Genomic DNA, 18,891 nt, shown 5'->3' on the forward strand with positions numbered 1-18,891 from the left:
TTTCCAAAAGAGACGGAAACATTGAGCTTAATTTAGCCTTTATTTAAAATGTTGATACTTTCAATCGATCAGTGGTGAAGTAACCAATACTGTTAAGTTAACCAATCACTGATGTCATGTCAGTGATATAAAAATGCTCACAATGAGGGGTTGTTCATTACATTTTAGACAGAGGAGTTTAAAAAAAACTCCCCGATAGCAGCTAGGATCAGTGGTTTTGGTCCTGGAGAAAGACGCCTTAGTCTTGAATAGTAATTTGGTCCCATAGCCAACAGTCTCACATTATTGCTACAAACTGAATGGAATGTCATCGGCACAGTGGTCATCAGCGTCAACGTTTTGCCCAAATATGGCAACATGAAACTTTTTAAAACCATGATTCTGTGGGTGAACTCGACTGTCCCACTGATGCAGGTTAAACCGTTGATCAGCGCGGCTTCGACAGTGGTACATGTACAGCAGTCATACAATACAGAGCAGCTCACATTCCACATCAGCTCCAAAGACCATATACACATGGAAACACAGTATTTGCACTATTTGGAAACATATGCACCCAATGTGTACATTAGGGAAAGAAAAAAAAAAAACGATTTCAGTAGAACAGTGATTTAGGTTTGCAAACAGCAATCATCAGTCAATGGGTCATAGATGTTATGTTTGTCTTTAAGGAAGTACCTGGGAGTGGCCATGTTGAACAGAAAAACAGTGAGAGCCCTTCATCTCACAGGCAGACGCAGCAGTGAACAATGACAAGCTTCAACATTATTGCTGTGATTTTTTTTTCTCGACAAACTCCTGTGTTTAGGAAAGCAAATCTTGAATGTAAACGTTTTGTAAACTCAGATTTACATATTTGTAAGGCACCAATACTCCTACATACTTAAAAATGCATCTGTTGCATAATACACCTGAATTAGGTCTGACCGTGTTGCTTTTGCTTTATGACCACTCCCAGACTGTGCAATCTTTCAATGACTAGAATCTTGACTTTGACCAAAAATAAAGTAGAAAACAATACTATTTCTAATACTTTTACAAAATCTATATTATAAACATTAAAATCGAGTGGAAGACTCAGTAGTAACTCTGGTTTTTGGGAGGACCAGGTTCAGGCACCCGTACAGACTGTACTGCACATGCAGTACAAACAGCTTGCAGCACTGGAAGAAATCAAGAAAACATATTTACAAATCAGACGAACATTTGAGGGTACATGCATGCATGATTCTCCAGCCAAAATCTAAAAGCATAAGTACTCGACTCTGCTAAAGTCAAGTTTCTTCATATTAAATTACCTATAAAAATATATAAATATAAAGGTGAGGGTTTGTGTTGCAAAAGGTGCAGCTGCGGTCAACGTTAAGCTGCACTAACAGAACAGAGGAAAGGTAAAAAGCACATGTGTGAACAAAGGTGGCTGTGAAAATGAGCTGGTCTTGTTCCTTGTTACTCTCTAAAGCCGTACAGAAGTCATCTCTGGAAAACTTAGCAGAAACACATGGCTGGTTCTACATTAAAGAACAGTTAGGCAGCCTGTCTCCCATCCACATGTTGTCCACGGTCGCCTCCAGGACATCTACGAGAGAAACTTCTTCTCCAGTTCAAAGAGCGAGGCTCTGCCGGGGGAGCTCTGGATGCGACACAGTGGCACCGTGCAGTCCCTCTTCTGTCCCTCTGTGTCCATGTCTAGCAGAGAGCAGCCCACAGACACCTCTGAGCCCAGCACCATGCTCAGGTTCTGCGCCGCTTTGTCTCCAGCGTAGTGGCCCAGAGAGTAGCTCTTGTTGCGCCCTCGCAGCAGGGCCCTTAAAGACACCGGCCGTGGTTTGGGCCCTGTCTCACCTCCAGGGGGCGCATCTGTCCCACCGTTCTTCTCCTTTTCTTGCTTCTTGTGCACCGCCATAGGGTTTGGTAGTGTGGTCGGGCCATTTGCTGAGACACAAACAGAAATAATTGGACAAGCATAAGTAAGGATCTGGCTTATTTACTGATTTACATTGTCCAGGAGCTCATATATCGGCCACACAATGATGTCACACATGTGGTTAGTTCTTAAAGGATAACAGTGGCCTTGGCACGAGGTCGGACTGAGTTAGAGATGGTTAGACTCACTGATGTGATTGTTGTACTTCTTGCGGCGCAGGCGTGTGGCTGGGTTGTTGTTACTGACTTCTGGTGGGGGTCTGCTCGGTGCGGTGCTCTGCTGGACTGTGGGCTTATTGCTTTGACCATTCACTGTAGGATCTTGCTTGGGCAGTTGTGGCAGGTTGTTGTTAGCGGTTGCCTCGTCCTTCACAGGGCTGGTCTGGGGGAGCTCGGCCTCTGATTGTATAAGACATTTGGTGGAGTTGCCCTCCATGATGGCCGACATGGAGATGAGATTGACGGGTGTGTTTGTGGCAGTGGTGGGATTGGACGCCTCATCTTTACGAGGCCGGGTGTTTGGAGGCGAGGTGCTCCGGCGAAACCTGGTGGCGCGTTGGAAAAGACCCTCCTTCTTTTTCTTTTCCTCCTTTTGTGGCTCGGTCTCCTCTGCAGAGGCAGAGTTCTTGAGCGCATCCCGCAAGTCGTATCCCAGGACGACCGATGCCAGCAGCGAGCCGCAGCCGTACAGCACCATGTCCGTTTTGCGCCTGGCAGCTGTCCTCTTCAGGCTGTTGGTGGGTGTGTGCTGAGGCGTGGTGGAGGCAGATGAGGTGGAAGTGGTGGTGCAGGGGTCTTCAGCAATCTCAGACGGACCACTCGGACTTGCCGGACCTGCACTGCTGTCCCCAAACCCACTTTGTCCACTGGAACTCTGGGGCTGCTGCTCGTCCCTCCACAGAGGTAGATCAATGTAGACCTGGTTGGGGAACTTGAGCTGCTTTGGTTTGATGCTACTGTCCGGAAAGTCCAGAGGAAACATTTCATCTTTACCGAGACCAGCTGGAAAAAACAAACTAAAGTCATTATGCAATTCTTTTTGTTGAATTTTGTTTATAAATCGAGCAATTTGTCTTCAGTTCACCTTGTTCAGCGAAAAGTGCAGCAAGAGGGACATTCTTCTGACATTTATCAAGAGTGGTGGACCAGGGATTACTGCCGTCTGAGAGCGGCCGCACTCTGAAATCACACCCAACATACACCATTATGAACCATAACACAACAGTGTGCGCACACTGGACAATACCTTTCAGTTGCATTAGGTCTCTCCTTGGTCTGCACTGAACTGGGGCCCCATGTTCTTCCCTTCTTTTTGATTCCCTTCTTCACATCATCGAACTCCTCCGGCCTCAAGGGGGAGCTGCGGCCCCACGTACGATTGCTCTCATCTTTAGTGACTGTTGAATACAGAGCAAGGTTCAGGCTGTAACAGCTCATTTAATCAACAGATACAAAGAAAAGAATCAGTTGCCTTTATATTCATTGTGTAATCTATACTTTGAGACATGCTTGGCTGTTGCTTTGTACCAAAAATATGATGCTTTAAAACCAAAGCATGTCCCAAGCCTCAAGACATGTTAGTAACTATTAAGGAAGCCAGTAATTGTTGTTCATTTTCCCACAAAGAAAGTAGTGATGGGAAGTACCAAAGCCCCACACATCTTCCAATTTAGCCACCAGTGTTCAGAAGTACACCGCTGTTACATGTGGAACTCGAGCCTTGCCTTTCCCAGAGTAGAGCTCGCTGCTCAGATCCACGTCCTGTTGATAGACATACAAACTGTCCCTCTGCACAGAGAAGGTCACTGAGGAGGGCAGACATGGGCGTTACCCCCAGCAGACATGCAGTACCACTGTATGAAACATGTTCTCCTTTTACATTAGGGTCATGTTACTTCATGGGTCAATATTGAAGACTCAAACTTGAAACATCAATACTAAATGACACTTTTGATACCACAATGAAGAATAAGCCTTTTTTAAGACCATGGAATGCAATTTTCAACACAAACTAATGGAAGTTGTTTTAATATTATTATGTGCTCTTAATTCCCAGTTCTGAAAAAACACTTGATACAAACAAAATTCCAAAAATAGAACTAAATTGGACCAACACTTAATATACATAGATTTGATGAGAGCTTGAGTAATAATTAGTATAGCGTCTTTTATTTTTGGACAACTCTCATCAGGTCTGATGGAAGACTGGACAAGACTTCACTAAGTGGACAGATGCTATCCCAACATAGCAAGAATGATCACTTAACAATCTGATTGTTTCCAAGCTTCTCTTCTAATCTAATCTAATAATCTAACATGGCCAATGTAAATATAACACCACTTTACACTTGATTCACTGCTCATAAAAAGCAAAAAAAAAAAAAGAACAAAACATTTATTGGACTCATATTTAATCTCTGATTTGCAAAATGCAGCCTGTTTCCCTCTAAATCTTGAGATAGCTACAATCAGCCTAGAGAGAGCAAACCCAGAACATTTGACATGTGCTGTATTCCAGTTAGTTTGTTTATAGTGTGATATTAGTGTTTATAGCTGAGCACTCTTCTTCTGTAAAAGGATCCCAGTACAATATTAAAGTGTGCCTGTGTGTTTTCAATGATGGCTCATCGTCACATGCCCCCCAAAAATGTCAGATGGGAGAGTGTCTATAAAATGCGCCGGAGGAATTTGTTCCAGTTATTGCAGGGGCGTCGGTGCGTGACTAAAGCCATTATCAAACTGTTCAAACAACTGGCTGTCAGCTTGTGGCTCGGGGCCTTTTGTTGGCGTTGCCCTTTCAATGTGAATGTTACAGCTCCCATAAAGTCTGGAGTGAAGTGCACACTAAAAACATTCCAAATAGTCCTCACTGTTGACACAAAGATTTGACCGAGTTACAATTTATGCACTTGACCCAGCGCGGGACCGCAACACGCCGACTGTAAAACTCACGCTGAATGGCCCGCAGCCGTGGGATGAGGGTGGGGCTGCTGGGGGGGGACGAGCTGGTGCTGTGCAGGCTCCGCCTCTTGTCCATAGAGGGCGACGCCTGCACCGTGATCTTGTGCTGGAAATCTACAACGGAACACACGCACATGAAGATTAGCACTTCAGTTTTAACAATAGCAGATTAAAGACTAGATTAGTGATGACTAATGAAAATGAACATTGCGTCGTGCAACATAAAAGTTCAAGATCAACATTTAAAAGTATAAAAGCAGGATTTGGCACACATGCAAAGACAAAACTAAATAATAATTGTGACATCAAATGCTTATGTATTGCGTAAGTAATGTAAGTGTTTCTATACATTTGCTCCAGACGTACAGCAAGATAGTTCTAGGTAAAAAGATCACATCTGGGGAACAGTGGACCCTTTGAGTCTAACCTGAGGGCAAACTGATGCGGTTCCCATCCTTGAGTTTGAGGCGGGAGCGTTTGAATTTGCCTTTCCTCTTCTTCACGTTGGGCTTGTCTTTGTTGAGTTGGAAGATGAGGATGTTGAGCTCTCTCTCGAGCACGTTGATCTCCCTCTCGGCGAGCTGCTGCTCTCGGCGCTTCAGCAGCTCCTCTTGAGACTTCTGCTGAAGAGCGGCTCTCGTCAGCTCCTCCTCCCGGGAACGCAGCTCCTGAAACAGGCACACAAACATGCCATCCGCAATGAGAACTAGCACGTGACTGTCAAGGGAAAACTCTTACAACTATTTGTAGAACTACAGCTTCTCTAATTGGTTGACCGTTGCAGTCTAGTTTGTAGACCTAGAATGTTAATCATATGAGGGAAATGACTTGGACACAGCAACTCAAATAATACAACATACAATCCCTTCTGAATAACCAGGAGCAGTTCGAATAGTTATAGAAATATGAACAGACTGTAATCCAGAATTAATTTACCAGCGTTTACAGCTGTGGATTTCTGACTGTTTATTATTTCAGACATTTTCATTACTAATTACTGGGCTGTAGTGACAACCTACAATTGCCGTAAAATATCACAAAACGGAAGAAAACGCAAAGACAAGTTTGTGAAGAAAAAAAGCAAAGCAACAATTTTAACAATTTAAATTAATCCGTTCATAAACCGGACAAACCGTGATTCAGTCCGCCGTTGGCTGATCCATTTGCTGATTTTGCAGTTTCTTAACACACTAATGAACCCCCCACTTTAAGCCAGTGACGAGGGACTTGTACAGAGAGCAGATTAAGGTCTTAACAAGGGGAAGTACGCTGAACGCCTCAACTCTAATGGGTTGTTTTGTTAAACAGGCGATTAGTCTGCTCACTCAATGCAACTGGTTATCCTCAGGGGTGTTCAGGCTGTTCCCAGGGACTAATACTATGGGTGTGCTGAAATATCCATATATCATTATACTACATTTGGTGCTACCGTATCGCTGTATCAATATATCGCCATGAGTAGTTTTTGGTATATTTTGCCTAATTATTTTGTGCAACAGTTTGTTTGCTTTTTCAGACAAAAGAAACTTGTTTGTTCAAAACATTTGACATATTTACAGGCTTGATCATTAAAACTGGGTTTTCAATAAAACAGTAGTAATTTTCTGGATTTTGGTGAGTTTTAGATAGATTTTTGTTATATCCTACTGCTATGCTACTGATTTTGGATAATTTGGTCACAAACTATTACTTTCCAATGCCATAATAATACATCTTACTGTAACCACTTGGGGCAGATATGGAGTACGATTACTTATTTAGTGCAGATAAACATATTTTTCTCTTGTTCCTTTTAGTTTGTTTACAGTCTGAATATCACGCTCCGTAATACAAAGTACAACAACAAATACAGGCCGCTGCGCACACACAGGAACGTGCGGAGCTGCTGTGTGTCTGCAGCAGAGGCAGAAGAAAAAAAAACCTAATATTATGTCAACAAGGGAGGATGGCCCCTGAACCCGCCTTCAAATTGCCTACAGGTTGTTAAAATGTATCTGATTCTTAAGAAATAGCGACACATCGCAGAATAAGCATTATATATTGATTATAGCGCATCAAGACGTATCATATGCCATGTATCGAATCGTTAGGGACACTGTGCCTCCCAGTCCTAATCAATACTATGCGTTTTAGAACTAATACATGTTTAATGTAACCGTGGTTGTTGATTCATTGCTTGATTTGAAGTAATCTGAAAGAAAATGCCATTACCTTCTCTTTGGTCCTAAGCTCATCAAACATCTCTTGGATTTCTACACGCCAGTCGTCCTGCATAATATGGAAGGAGTCCTGGGGCATGGTGGCCATCACAGCTTCTTCTATGGCCGACAGCTGCTCCAGAATACTGGAGAACGAGGGGCGCACGTGAGGGTCCTGGTCCCAGCATTCTGTAGAACAACATTGATTAAGAACACATGAGTTTGTCTTGTGTTACACCATTTTCTGCTGCTGAACAGGATAAGATCAGGACAATTACATATTAACTACACAGTAAGCCAGGCAGTGTGGTAACAAAGCCTTAATCTGTAACTATACGAGACACGACATGCCATTCTCCAAAAGCAACTTGGTCTATTTGGAGTTGTGCAACAAAAGTGACACAATGGATTGTTTGAAATGTGAATTGTAATCCTTTGTTTTTAGGCAGACTTAAGTGTGATTCACCTTCCATGAGCTTGGCAAAGGGTTCAGGACATGTGGATGGGATGGGTAACGTCAGTTTATTGACCGCAACACCGTACGCTACTGCGAGGCCATCAATCCCTCGATACGGCACTTCTCCAGTTAACAGCTCCCACAGCAAAACGCCATAGCTGTAACAAAGACAACATGAATCAGTATGTCACTATTTCAGGCTCAAAAGCGACACCAGATGTAGCAGGTTCAAGAGCGCGCGCCTGTTCACGTACCTCCACACGTCACTGCCTTTGGAGAAGAGGGATGACTTAATGACCTCAGGGGCCATCCAGGAGTATGTGCCGGCGGCGGACATCTTTGTGGTTTTGTGCCACTCCCGAGCGAGGCCGAAGTCCGTGATCTTCAACGTCTTCCTCCCGATGTCATCATTCTCAATCGTTTCAAGTAATAAAACTAAGGGACACAACAGACCATACAGTGAGAATTGTGAATTCAATGGTTTTGGCTACGATTCAGAGGTTAGAAAGTTTGCAACTCTAATTAATATAATTAAAAGCAACATCAATACACAGCTTTAATTGCAAATATTTAAAATCTACTAATTTAAAACTAATTCTCAACCACAAAATCATAACTCTTACACTTACAGAAAATACTTTTATCACGCATTTCAAGATCACAATTTTCTTTTATCATTTTGCTTTAATTTAAGATCCTCCAGATGAGGAAATGAATAGTAATTTCATACTTTTACAATAAAACTACATATATATGCAAGCAAGCACTGATATTTGTGGACGATTGTAAAGACAATTTCAGCAGATAGATGTCAGAATACCATTGGAGCTAAAACAAAACTACCTTCCAATCACAAAAATCTATTGTTCGACAAATACTAATAACTTGGTGGTGTTCGGTCATTGAAAGATGCCATCGCGTGAGCAGACAACTTAAGACTCTTTGATCCTTTGATGCTTATGGTGTGATTTTCAACATTTTGTTTTTAACCCCTGCCAAGATCTCCTCACATTACAGACTGTCCCATTTCATTATTGACACGCAAAGATCCAAGTCACAACTCAACCTTTTGTAGTCTCCTCTGCTCCAGCGGTGAGTCTCAAAGCCGTTTAAAAAAACCTTTAGGCACCTTAAACGAGCAACTTAAAGTGAAAATATTGAGCTGGGAAACAAAGGAGTGTGATATAACCGGTCCACCCTTTGTCCGCACTTGGACCTTGTGGTCAAATTCCCATGGGAAAAACAACAGACACAGATAAGCGTAAAGATACACTTTACAGTGTATGCTCTGAGAAAGTTAAATTTTATTATATTTGCTGTTTTTTTTTCCACTTTTACACTGCTCCGTGACCTTGGACCACAGTCCTACAAAACGATAACGTGCCAAAACACACACTCCTTAGTCAGTGTGTTTACATGATTACAAAAAAAAAACAGTTTTTATAACATTTGGTTTTGGCATCTGGACAAAACTCTGTCCTTGTCCAAGTATACATGCAGACGAGGCAGACGAGAAAGTCGAATTCCTGACAAGAACGTCGTCCTCCTAACACTCTATGGCGATATGCCTCGTTTCAGCGGACTAATACGCCCCCCCATTCCGGTTGACCTTTTGCGTCACATATAAACAACTATCATGCGACAGACTGACAGGGCGGCATTTTCTCCCCCCGTCCATGTATCTTAAAATGTTTAAGTCCTTCAGCAGGGTTAACATAAGCACAGTCTCGTCTTCTTTCCAAAAATGTCCGTTTCTTAGAGATTCTGCCATGCTGCTGCTTTGGTGATTCTTCTCTTGTGAGTGACTGCGACTTACGGTTGTGTTCTTCTTCTGCGACCGGCTTCCTTGTATGTTTTTGTCATACGTCAGCGTGGGCCGTGGAGCATGTGCACAAGCCTCGTCTAGTTTCAGTGCGATTAAAGTGGCCCGAGGAAACCGAACACAACCGCATAATCTTTTTTAACGCCGATTTCTATCGGAGTAAGGTGTTTACATGCACACAAAGATGTCTAATTGTATCGGATTAAAGCAACAATTTGTTTTTTTCGTTCGCATGTAAATGTACTGACTACCTAACTAGATAATGGTCTATATGTTTTTTTTCACAAGTTAACTGACGAGGTCAAACAAAAACACCGACCCAACATGGCAGTAGGGTGTGGACAGCCTAAGACACTCCAGCTCAGGGCCAAGCTACACATCAGAGAATTTAGCCTCACAAAATACACGCTTTTTTGATAACCCTGTGTTGTTGTATCTTCAAGTTTATCCTTATCCTATTTATGGCCTTTCCTTAAACTGTCATGAAATCACACACTATATCTTGGAGATAACCTGCTATTAGACTTCAGTAGAGCTATGAATGAAGCATGTGCAGCACATAGAACTCAAATTTGTGGTGTGCTGCCATGTTTCTGAGCCTTGATCTTGCAGTGAACTTAAACAGTGGACACAGTGGTCTGTGTTTTTAGCTCTGTCTAGTGTAGCTCCTTTGGGTCTGCATTAAAACACAACTAATGGTGCCATTACTAGCCTTGGGCACTGAGGGGATCCTCTACCCAGGTAGCAACAATGGGAATTCCATTACAAACAGGTTTCACTGCACCAATGATATACTCCTACTTCCTGTTGTCAAGCGCACTTTCAGTGATTCCATAGATTCCTCCCAGCATGCTCTGTAGGTTCATAATGACTTATGGTTACACAGTTACACAGCCCAGCTGAACAGTGGTTTGGGGATAAACTCGGTCTGCTCTGATTGGCCTATAGAATATCATGCCAAATACTTTCTTTGTGGCTCCCTGGTACTTCAGTGTCAGCCCTCTAGAAATCTCTGATAAAAGACAGTATCTTCTGTCGACATGACTCCATGCTGACGTTCATCAGACAAAAACACTTTTTAGTTCAGCCATTTTGTTCCACAGGATTCAAAACAGAACTTGATTACTCCAGAATATGATAATTGTAGTTCTAAGCTCTAAAGTACCAATAGCAGAAAAAAAGTGTTGACATTGCTGACATTTCATATGTCAGGGCAGCTGTGGCAACAGTAGCTCACACCACCGAGTGTGGACTGGATGAATAATGCATTTTAATGCACTTTGGGTAACCCCTTTAAAAACATGTTGTATATTCAAGGCATTATTATTATTATTATTATATCTTTCTTTGCATTTCTTTCTTGTCTTGGACAATCTGGATGGTGATTATGCAGTACAATCTTTTGATAATGGCACAAATCATGTCCTGAGTATTGTATGAAAAAGAAGATTCCAGGCCCTAAAGTCCAAGTGGTTTTCTTCATGTTCTACATGTTTATATACCATAACTTTAAGTACCTGATATGGATACTTACCGGTATAATCATTTATAAGGTCAATTGAGAAATTAATCGTGGCAAAATTAAGTGATTTGGCTGAGTTCACATTATCCCCACACATCATACATCAGCTCGTGCGTTTGAACTGATTTGTTTTACATTAATCTCTTTGGCACAACCGTTTTGGCTGTGGATTTAATATGGCATTCCAACAAATCTAGAACTACGGTAAAAAAATATATGTTTTATAAATAGATGCTGCTTCAGAGAGTAAACCCACACTACTGAGAAACTGTTCATGGACAAAAGCAAGTGGACCAAACTATGAGAGAATCTTGCCAAAAGCGCAGGACCCACACTGGTCTCTTCACTCATGCATGGCTCTGGTCCAGCCTGGCTTTGTTACCAACTCCACTTTGATGCCCACCTCCTGTGACCTCCTCTAATTTCTAGGGTCTCTCAAAGACAAACAAGCTTTAACAAGATTGAGAGTTCAATTCACATTAAAGAACTGTTTCCAAATGAACACCGAATCTACCCATTATGTACTAGTGCATGTTATATTTCAGTTTGTACATAGGAGACTGTGCATTGTAACGTGATTTTCTTTCTTTCTGACGAGCCGGTTGCATTTATGTTTTAATAGTAGGTACGTGTTTTAAACATGAGCAGGTGTGTTCAAAAGATAGGCTAGGCAAAATTGCAGCATTTGTGATTTGCTTGTTGTGACCATTGACATTACAATAACTTGCTGTAATAACAGCAACTTTTTTGATGCTTTAATAAAAAACCTTGATACACAAAACACACACAGTTAACTGTGTATGTACCGATACTTAAGGTAACTCAATTACTTCTGTGTTTCCTTTTTCTTCTAAAAAAGTAGACAACAGTGAAACGCAACTGGAGCTGGCTGCCCCCCGAGGCAGACCCCACCCTCGGTCTGTCCATGGTCTTCACGCAGAGCCATCTTTCATGAGCAGGCAGAGGGAAGATCATACGCGGAGCTGCTGTCTTCAAAGCTGGTCTCACGCTTCTTTCCTTTGCTCCCAGAGCCTCCAGCTGAATTTAGACTGTTTTGGAAACAACACGTTTTCAAACCATGTTGAAATCTACATGTCCATCTACAACCTACAAATCTAAATCTACAAATTATCAGCATGTTTACATTAGCTAAGGATCACTACTTTTTAGCTCCATCTTCTCTTTAAACTCTTTATGTTAAAAAGTAGTAGAATTTGTGTGTACATGTAGGAGCTGAATTATTTCATTATTTCTTCATTTGTACTTCAAAAGGTATTTGTTCATGCAATGTTTGAAATCTAAATTCTGTTCAAATCATGAGATAGAAATCTATCTCATGCTGCTGAGAGCACAGAGCCTGGCATATGTGCTGCTGCTTAGACCACTACAATGTACAAGTCATTTGTAAATTGTCCATTATTAGTGTATTCTAGATAAATCATGCAATTACAAGGTGGATTTATACTTGATTAAAGGCGCAATGGACGATTTTTCGGCAATTTGAGAACTCGTTGCGGAAGTGCGCATGCCACTCCCCCGTGCGGACTGATACAACACACACGTGCGTTTGTTTATTAGCGCGACGGATCACATCACATCTCTTGTCTGCCGTAGATTTCCGTCCACTTCTGCGTCAGCTCGAACTGTCTTTCTCCGTCTTCATTTTGTCCCGTACACTGAGGGAACTATATCATGATAGATCCATGCGCTTAGGCACGCGGAAACGTGAGGACGAGCCAGACGCGGCTGCAGGTGAGCGGTAGGTGCGTTTTATGATTGATACGTGGCAGGACTAATCAGCAGTCCACGCCACGAGGAAATAAGACTCAGATTTGTGCCAAAAAAATCGTCCATTCAACCTGTAATTTTTTAACTTGAACATTTTTTAAAAACAAAGTGTAATGAGTCTAAGAACATACACCTAAAATATAAGGCTTGTATTGGTGGATTTGTGTAAGAAAAGTAACTGTAAAAGATTATAAATTATGAATAATAACTATTCATAATTGTAATATTTACAATTATGAATAGTTATATTTGAAATTGAAAATGGCCCAGTACACTGCCGATACTAATGGGCACCTCATAAGCAATATGCTGTCAATTACGGTCATCTGTTGCTCTTCCCTCAGCAAGTTTGACTTCTCCAGTTCTGTTTTCAATGTTAGAGTTGTTCTAGTGGCAGTGCCATCAGCCTTCGAAAGTGCTTACTGTAGTGGCAGGTCTGTCTCAGTTGAAATTAACGTGGATGATGGGAAAAGGATCAGGGCGAAAGGCTGGCTAAATCCATCCATCATGGTCACGTCTCTCTGGGCTGCTTTGTCTGCTACTTCCTCTTTTGGTGTTCAAGTTCAAATCAGCTCATAAACCGGGCATTCAAACCTGAAAGTGTAGCCCAAGGAGCTTTCTGCCACGTTAGCATCTATTAAAGTGCCAGCGTGCCAGGGAGGCCATTGGCTGATTTTGAAGGTAGCTCCTCTCAGCTGTGGGCCTTTTCCCTTTTCAGCCTGTCCCATAACAATAGGTGCAGTCAGGGAGAGGTCATAAAAAACACTGTGAAAGCATCTCCACTCCTCCTCTCTCCCTCTGCCCATTCTCTGCACACAGAAAGACAGGCACTAACTGTCTGTGTGTCACCGGGGTAATTGTGGAGAAGATGGAGCAAAGCTGCCCTGGACACCATGTCCAACTTTGGGAATACCTCCTCTAGGCTCAACATATAATAGTCACTGTTTTCATTACTAATATACATGTATTGATACTATACATTTAGGTTGTTTCACAATTAGGACTTTTACCAAGTCCTAATTAAAACAATGATATGTCATGACAGTGCACAGGCTCCAAACAAACTGCACCGGTTCCAATGGTATTCTACACACATTCCTGACATAGTGACTGCTGTACCAGAAGTGAAACTCTACTTTATGTGGCTTTGGGCCGCTGGCCCTGGGCCAAGTTTCACTCTTATTATTTTGGTCGGATATAGAGTTTTTAAAAACATCACCACACTCCTCCTCACCTGAGGGAGGCATTTGATATCAGCAAAATAAAAAACAAACTATCTAAAACAAATAAATCTCAAAATAATAATAATAGTAAATTTAAAAGCACTGGAAATGTATGAAGCACATTGTATACTTAAATGTGTACAATCATTAAATACAAGTACCGTGAATGTATTGTAAAATCTATAACTTTTCTATTTTGGTGCACGCCCAAAAGCTAGAGGTGACAGGAGTGGAAAGATAAGTTAAGATGGAAGAGAAATAAGAAGGAAGCCCCCTCAGTCTGAGCCAATAAAAGGAGCTGCTCTCTGGGAGATTAAATATGAACGGAACAAAACAAAACCAGGGCTTTGAGACCCTCCGAGTTCTAGCCATTCTTTTGGCCACAGTAGCCTAGCAACCGCTGCTTGACCAGTCTATTGTGCAAACGTATGTTAAGCTTTTATCCCTCATTAGCAACATTCCTCCCTGCAGGCTGGGATTTTCCAGATTAGGTTGAAAAACACAAAAGAGATTGGCCAAATCTCAATGACTTCCAACATATTACTTTACAGGCTAATCATTGATCAAATAGCTGCATGTTTGTCTGTGGGAGAGTGTGTATACTGCGAGTTGATAAATGACTGGCTGAGAAGTTGAGTCAAGACTAAGATGAGGTGTTTTGGCTGTGTTTACCTGAGGGTCCTTTTGTTGACTTTCAGTACATCAGTGCAACTCAAGTCTAAAAGTGTCGGCTTTTTCAGATGTGTCCCAAACCTCAACCCGCCCTTCAGCTATGTATGTAAATATATATATATATATATATATATCAGAGTATAAAACCAGTGCTTTTCTAAACTGGTCAAGGCCAACTACAGAGGCAGTGCAGATAGCAGACTCTTCCATGTGTGGAGCAGACAGGCTTTTCTGAACCTCTGCCCTCTTTACAGGCAAACACAAACCTTCACCCCATTCAAATCTAAGTCAACACTAATATTGATACAGATGTTACAACTCCTGAGCCAAGCACTCTCGGCTCACTGCTGAATCTGGTGGGGCTGCTAATAACTGTTATTATGATCATATCGGCTTGTGTCCTTTTACATTTCAATATTTATTGTATTTACTTTACATTTCATACCTTCAGAGTTTGCACCTGCTATAAAGAGTACTGGTATATGATTGTAATACTCACGCTCCACTTTCACAACCATCATAAGGTTTGACAATCAATAATTACAATGTACTCTTCCCTAAAAGATCTTAAGAGTCATTTTCTCATTTCTGATGCATATGTGATACATTTTCACAATACTTCAATAACCTTTAAGTTGTTGAACTGCCAATCTGTCCTAATTTACTCATTCTGTTCTGCATGTAAACGCTCTCTCTTCTTTCTCACACTTATTGTGCTTTATCTCCTATATTTTGTAAATATAGTTAGTATATTTTTTCTATTTTACTGTACGATAGGGACACGCGCTGGAATAGTTTTTTAATTCAACTGTTTTTGACTTTTTTCGGCTGGATTTGAGCGTTTTTCGTTGCGTTCGTTGTGTTGTTGTGACGTGAGCTAGCTCCGAGCGAGCCCACCAGCCCCCCCCCGCGCCCTCCGGCCGCGCTAAAGTACGGCGTGTCGTCGGTACACGTTTATATACACGTTTATATGAAAGAGGAACTTCACGAACGATCGGGACACGCACTGGAATCGCTTTAAATTAACTTGTTTTGACTTTATTCGGCTGGATTGAGTGTTTTCGTCGTGTCGTTGCGATGTGTCTTGGCTCTGAGTCCCCCGGCCCCGGCTCCGGCCCCGCCCCCCGGCTCCGGCTCCGCCCCCCGGCTCGTACCGCGTTTACACAAAGGAGGAACTCATGAAACTGCAGAGAACAGTCGTCTTACCCGGAGATCGTCACGTTATCCCGGCGCAATACTGACCTAACCTAATATTGATGTGCAATTCTGTCGTATGTGCAATTACTGTGAAATCCATGTGCAATCTATGTGCTGTCGTGACATATTCATGTGCAATTACTGTCGGGATCACATGCAATGGTATTTATTTATTTATTTGTCTATGGGAGTTTTTATTTATTTATAGGAGATCTTCTACTGAAAGTGTTTTTCAGACTTCCTATAAGTGATCTGTTCTTCTGGATCTACCTCTGTATCTACCTGCGTTGCACCAATGAAATTTCCCCATGTGGGACAATAAAGGAATATCTTATCTTATCTTATCTTATCTTATCTTATCTTATTTACCAGAGACGTTTGATGTATGCCGTGTATGTTCATGACTTTATTAATGAACTGTTGAACAGTCTCCTGTGAAGCTTGTGAGCTCCCACACTGCCCCGGGTCACTGTGGTGACACAAAGTGCAGGGGTTGTGTTACGCACCTGGAGCAAGGGGCTACATGACTCTTTGTCAATATCTTATGTGGTCAACTTTCATTTTAGTCTTGAAACAAATACTGGAATATTTTTGTTATCACAAGTTACCGGCCAAAATCAACAAATTAATTCAGGAATGAGTTTACATTTAAACTAATGTTTGTGATTGTCCATTTATAAAAGGTATTACATTTGTATACATATTGATTAGCTGATAAGCAGAGTAGATCACCTGTGTGGTGTTATTTGACAATGTCTGAGGTTGTTTTACCCTATGACCTCTATTATCAGAGGTTAACAATCTGGTTGGTTGAAAACATGGCCTGATGGTTAGTAAATCACAGAATATTTGAACACCGTAAGAGCTGGAGGTGCAGAGGAGCAGGGAAGGTGTGTTGTGTGTGTAAAAGGGTGAGGGGATGGGAATAGGGGTGCAGCTGAGCAAACTGACCCGATTTCACATCCTCAGGAGAGAATGCCACACACACACACACACACACACACACACACACACACACACACACACACACCAGATGTTTGCCGGGCTTCAACGTGGAGTTTAAAGATGAATAATAAATGAATAGTTAATAATGACAAGGTTACAACAACTCACTGTTACTAGACTTTAGGTCCCGGTGGATGATGGGGACCACGGCGCCCTCGTGCAGATAGTGCATCCCTCTCGCGATCTGGACGGCCCAGTTGACCAAGATGTGAGGTGGGATGCGTCTTCCGGCCAGAGCCCGGTTCAGGGTCCCGCCTCGGGCATATTCCATCACCAGACAAAGGTTTGGCTCCTCCAAACAAACTCCCTCTAGTTTTATAATGTTCGGGTGCTGCAGCATTGAAAATAGCTTTGCTTCTTGTTTAACACTGGCAGCGGTTGCTGTTATGTCCTCGTCTGGATCTTGTCGCGCGGCCTTCACCGCCACCTCCTGATCTTTCCATGTTCCTCGGTAAACTTTGCCAAATCCACCCACGCCTATGATTTCTTCTAAAACGAGTTCGCCGAAAGGGAGCTGCACAGGCGAGCCGGGCACTCGCTCCGGGGTCGTGACGGCCGGGATACGATAAATTGCAGGCTGATAAGTGACATAGTTTGATGGAAAAATCCCGACACGATGGTTAACTTTGCCCGTCCACCAGCCCTCGTCGCCAGATATAGCAGCGTCCTTGGACAGGACCACCACCACGTCCCCACGCCGCAGACTGAGCTCGTCTTCCCCGCTGGCCTCGTAGTCATAAGCGGCTGTCCACAGGGACCGAGAGGGGCACAGAGGGGCAGAGTGGGCCCACGACCGCGCTGTGGGGGGCTCAGTCCAGCCATGCTCCTCCGTCCCACCGCCTTCCGGCCGCCCTTCACCGTTTGGGAAAGCGGCCTGAGAGACATCCATGTCTTGGTGGCCGTAGCGGTACCATAAGGTGCAGAGCCTTAAGGTCAAACTGTAGACTATAGACGATCAAAACTAAGTGTACGAAGCATCGTTACGTCGCATCTGACATGACACGAGCAAAGGACCAAAGGGGATTTCCCTGCGCAGTGAAGCTCGGTGTCCAAAGTCCCGAGAGGACCAGCTCCGGTCCACGTCGCCAAATCTCAAGTGTCTCACGGTCACTTCAGAGCAAAGCTGCTTCCAAAGTCAAGCCAAAGTAGTTTGCGATCATCAGTAATAAAGGCTTAATAAGCTACACTCTTACAAGGAGACGAACAGCTCAATAATATCATGCATTTCGCCCTGGTGTGATGAGGGCTAACGCAGGAGCTAACGCTAGCCTCGCACTGATGCGCTGGATATAAAGTTTTGGCAGGTGCCGCAGAGGTGCACCTGCCCGTCCTCAAGGAGCACTGAACCAAACACGTTTAAAGGCTACAGCAATGGTCACTCAGGAAATATTTTGATTTATGAGATTTAAATAGTTCTTTGCAAAAGTTAAATCCATATCTAAAGTACATACAGCACTTTTGGCTAACAGGTTAGCTTAGCAAAAGACCGCTGTCTAATACCGCAGTTGGAAAAGTTGTTCTGTAGTTTGAACACAGATTATTCAAACATTATACTATACTGTGAAGACCAGTTGTGTAAACAAGAGTTGAGGCGGCTTAAAAACATATTGTTTCCAAAGCTGCAAAAATGAAACGCTTGAAATATCCGTCCTTTTTCATCAAAACAACTCCCATCATAGTCCTCTACGGAGCCAGACGTAGCAGTGGCGGAGCCGAGGTCGCTGCGCTCTGCTGTTCACGGTAGAGGACGCCGATTGGTTAACTCTGTGACACGTGACCCACCACAACACCAGGGGAGGGGGAGGAGTCTGCGGAGGAATGTGAGCGCGCGAGCGCGCCTTGAGCTGTGGGAAAAGTGCACATGAACCATCCTGGACCAATGGTCTGCTGGATCCATGTTCATCCACGTTCATCCATGTTTTATGTGCGCAAGATAACAACAAGACATACATAATAGTGACAATTATATCTCTATGGTCATAGAAGTAAGAATTAAACAATCTGAATCTCATCACTGTTGCTCTAAATCTGTCCTTAAGCTTGCACCGACCCCCTTTTAAACATTCTCTGTTTGCAAGGTTGCTGTGATTGTGTGATGTAAATTGTCATATACAGATTTT

The 18,891-nt window shown here is 42.8% G+C and overlaps 1 protein-coding gene across 1 annotated transcript; it reads right to left on the reverse strand.

Moving 5' to 3' along the window:
- Window positions 1–21: 21 nt before the first annotated feature.
- On the reverse strand, window positions 22–18,484 carry map3k21 (mitogen-activated protein kinase kinase kinase 21). The gene is made up of 10 exons (XM_072436285.1): window positions 16,880–18,484; window positions 7,797–7,977; window positions 7,552–7,700; window positions 7,099–7,274; window positions 5,315–5,555; window positions 4,879–5,001; window positions 3,173–3,323; window positions 3,011–3,105; window positions 2,116–2,928; window positions 22–1,935 (listed from the first exon to the last, which is right to left on the reverse strand). The coding sequence occupies exons 1-10, from the start codon at window positions 17,658–17,660 to the stop codon at window positions 1,580–1,582; spliced, it is 3,066 nt and encodes a 1,021-aa protein (XP_072292386.1). The 5' UTR covers window positions 17,661–18,484; the 3' UTR covers window positions 22–1,579.
- Between the last annotated feature and the right edge of the window lie 407 nt (window positions 18,485–18,891).

The sequence above is a fragment of the Eucyclogobius newberryi genome, unplaced genomic scaffold (genome assembly GCF_026437365.1).
Source record: "Eucyclogobius newberryi isolate DKJ021-1_F unplaced genomic scaffold, fEucNew1.0.hap1 SCAF_8, whole genome shotgun sequence".
NCBI classification, from domain to species: Eukaryota; Metazoa; Chordata; class Actinopteri; order Gobiiformes; family Gobiidae; genus Eucyclogobius; species Eucyclogobius newberryi.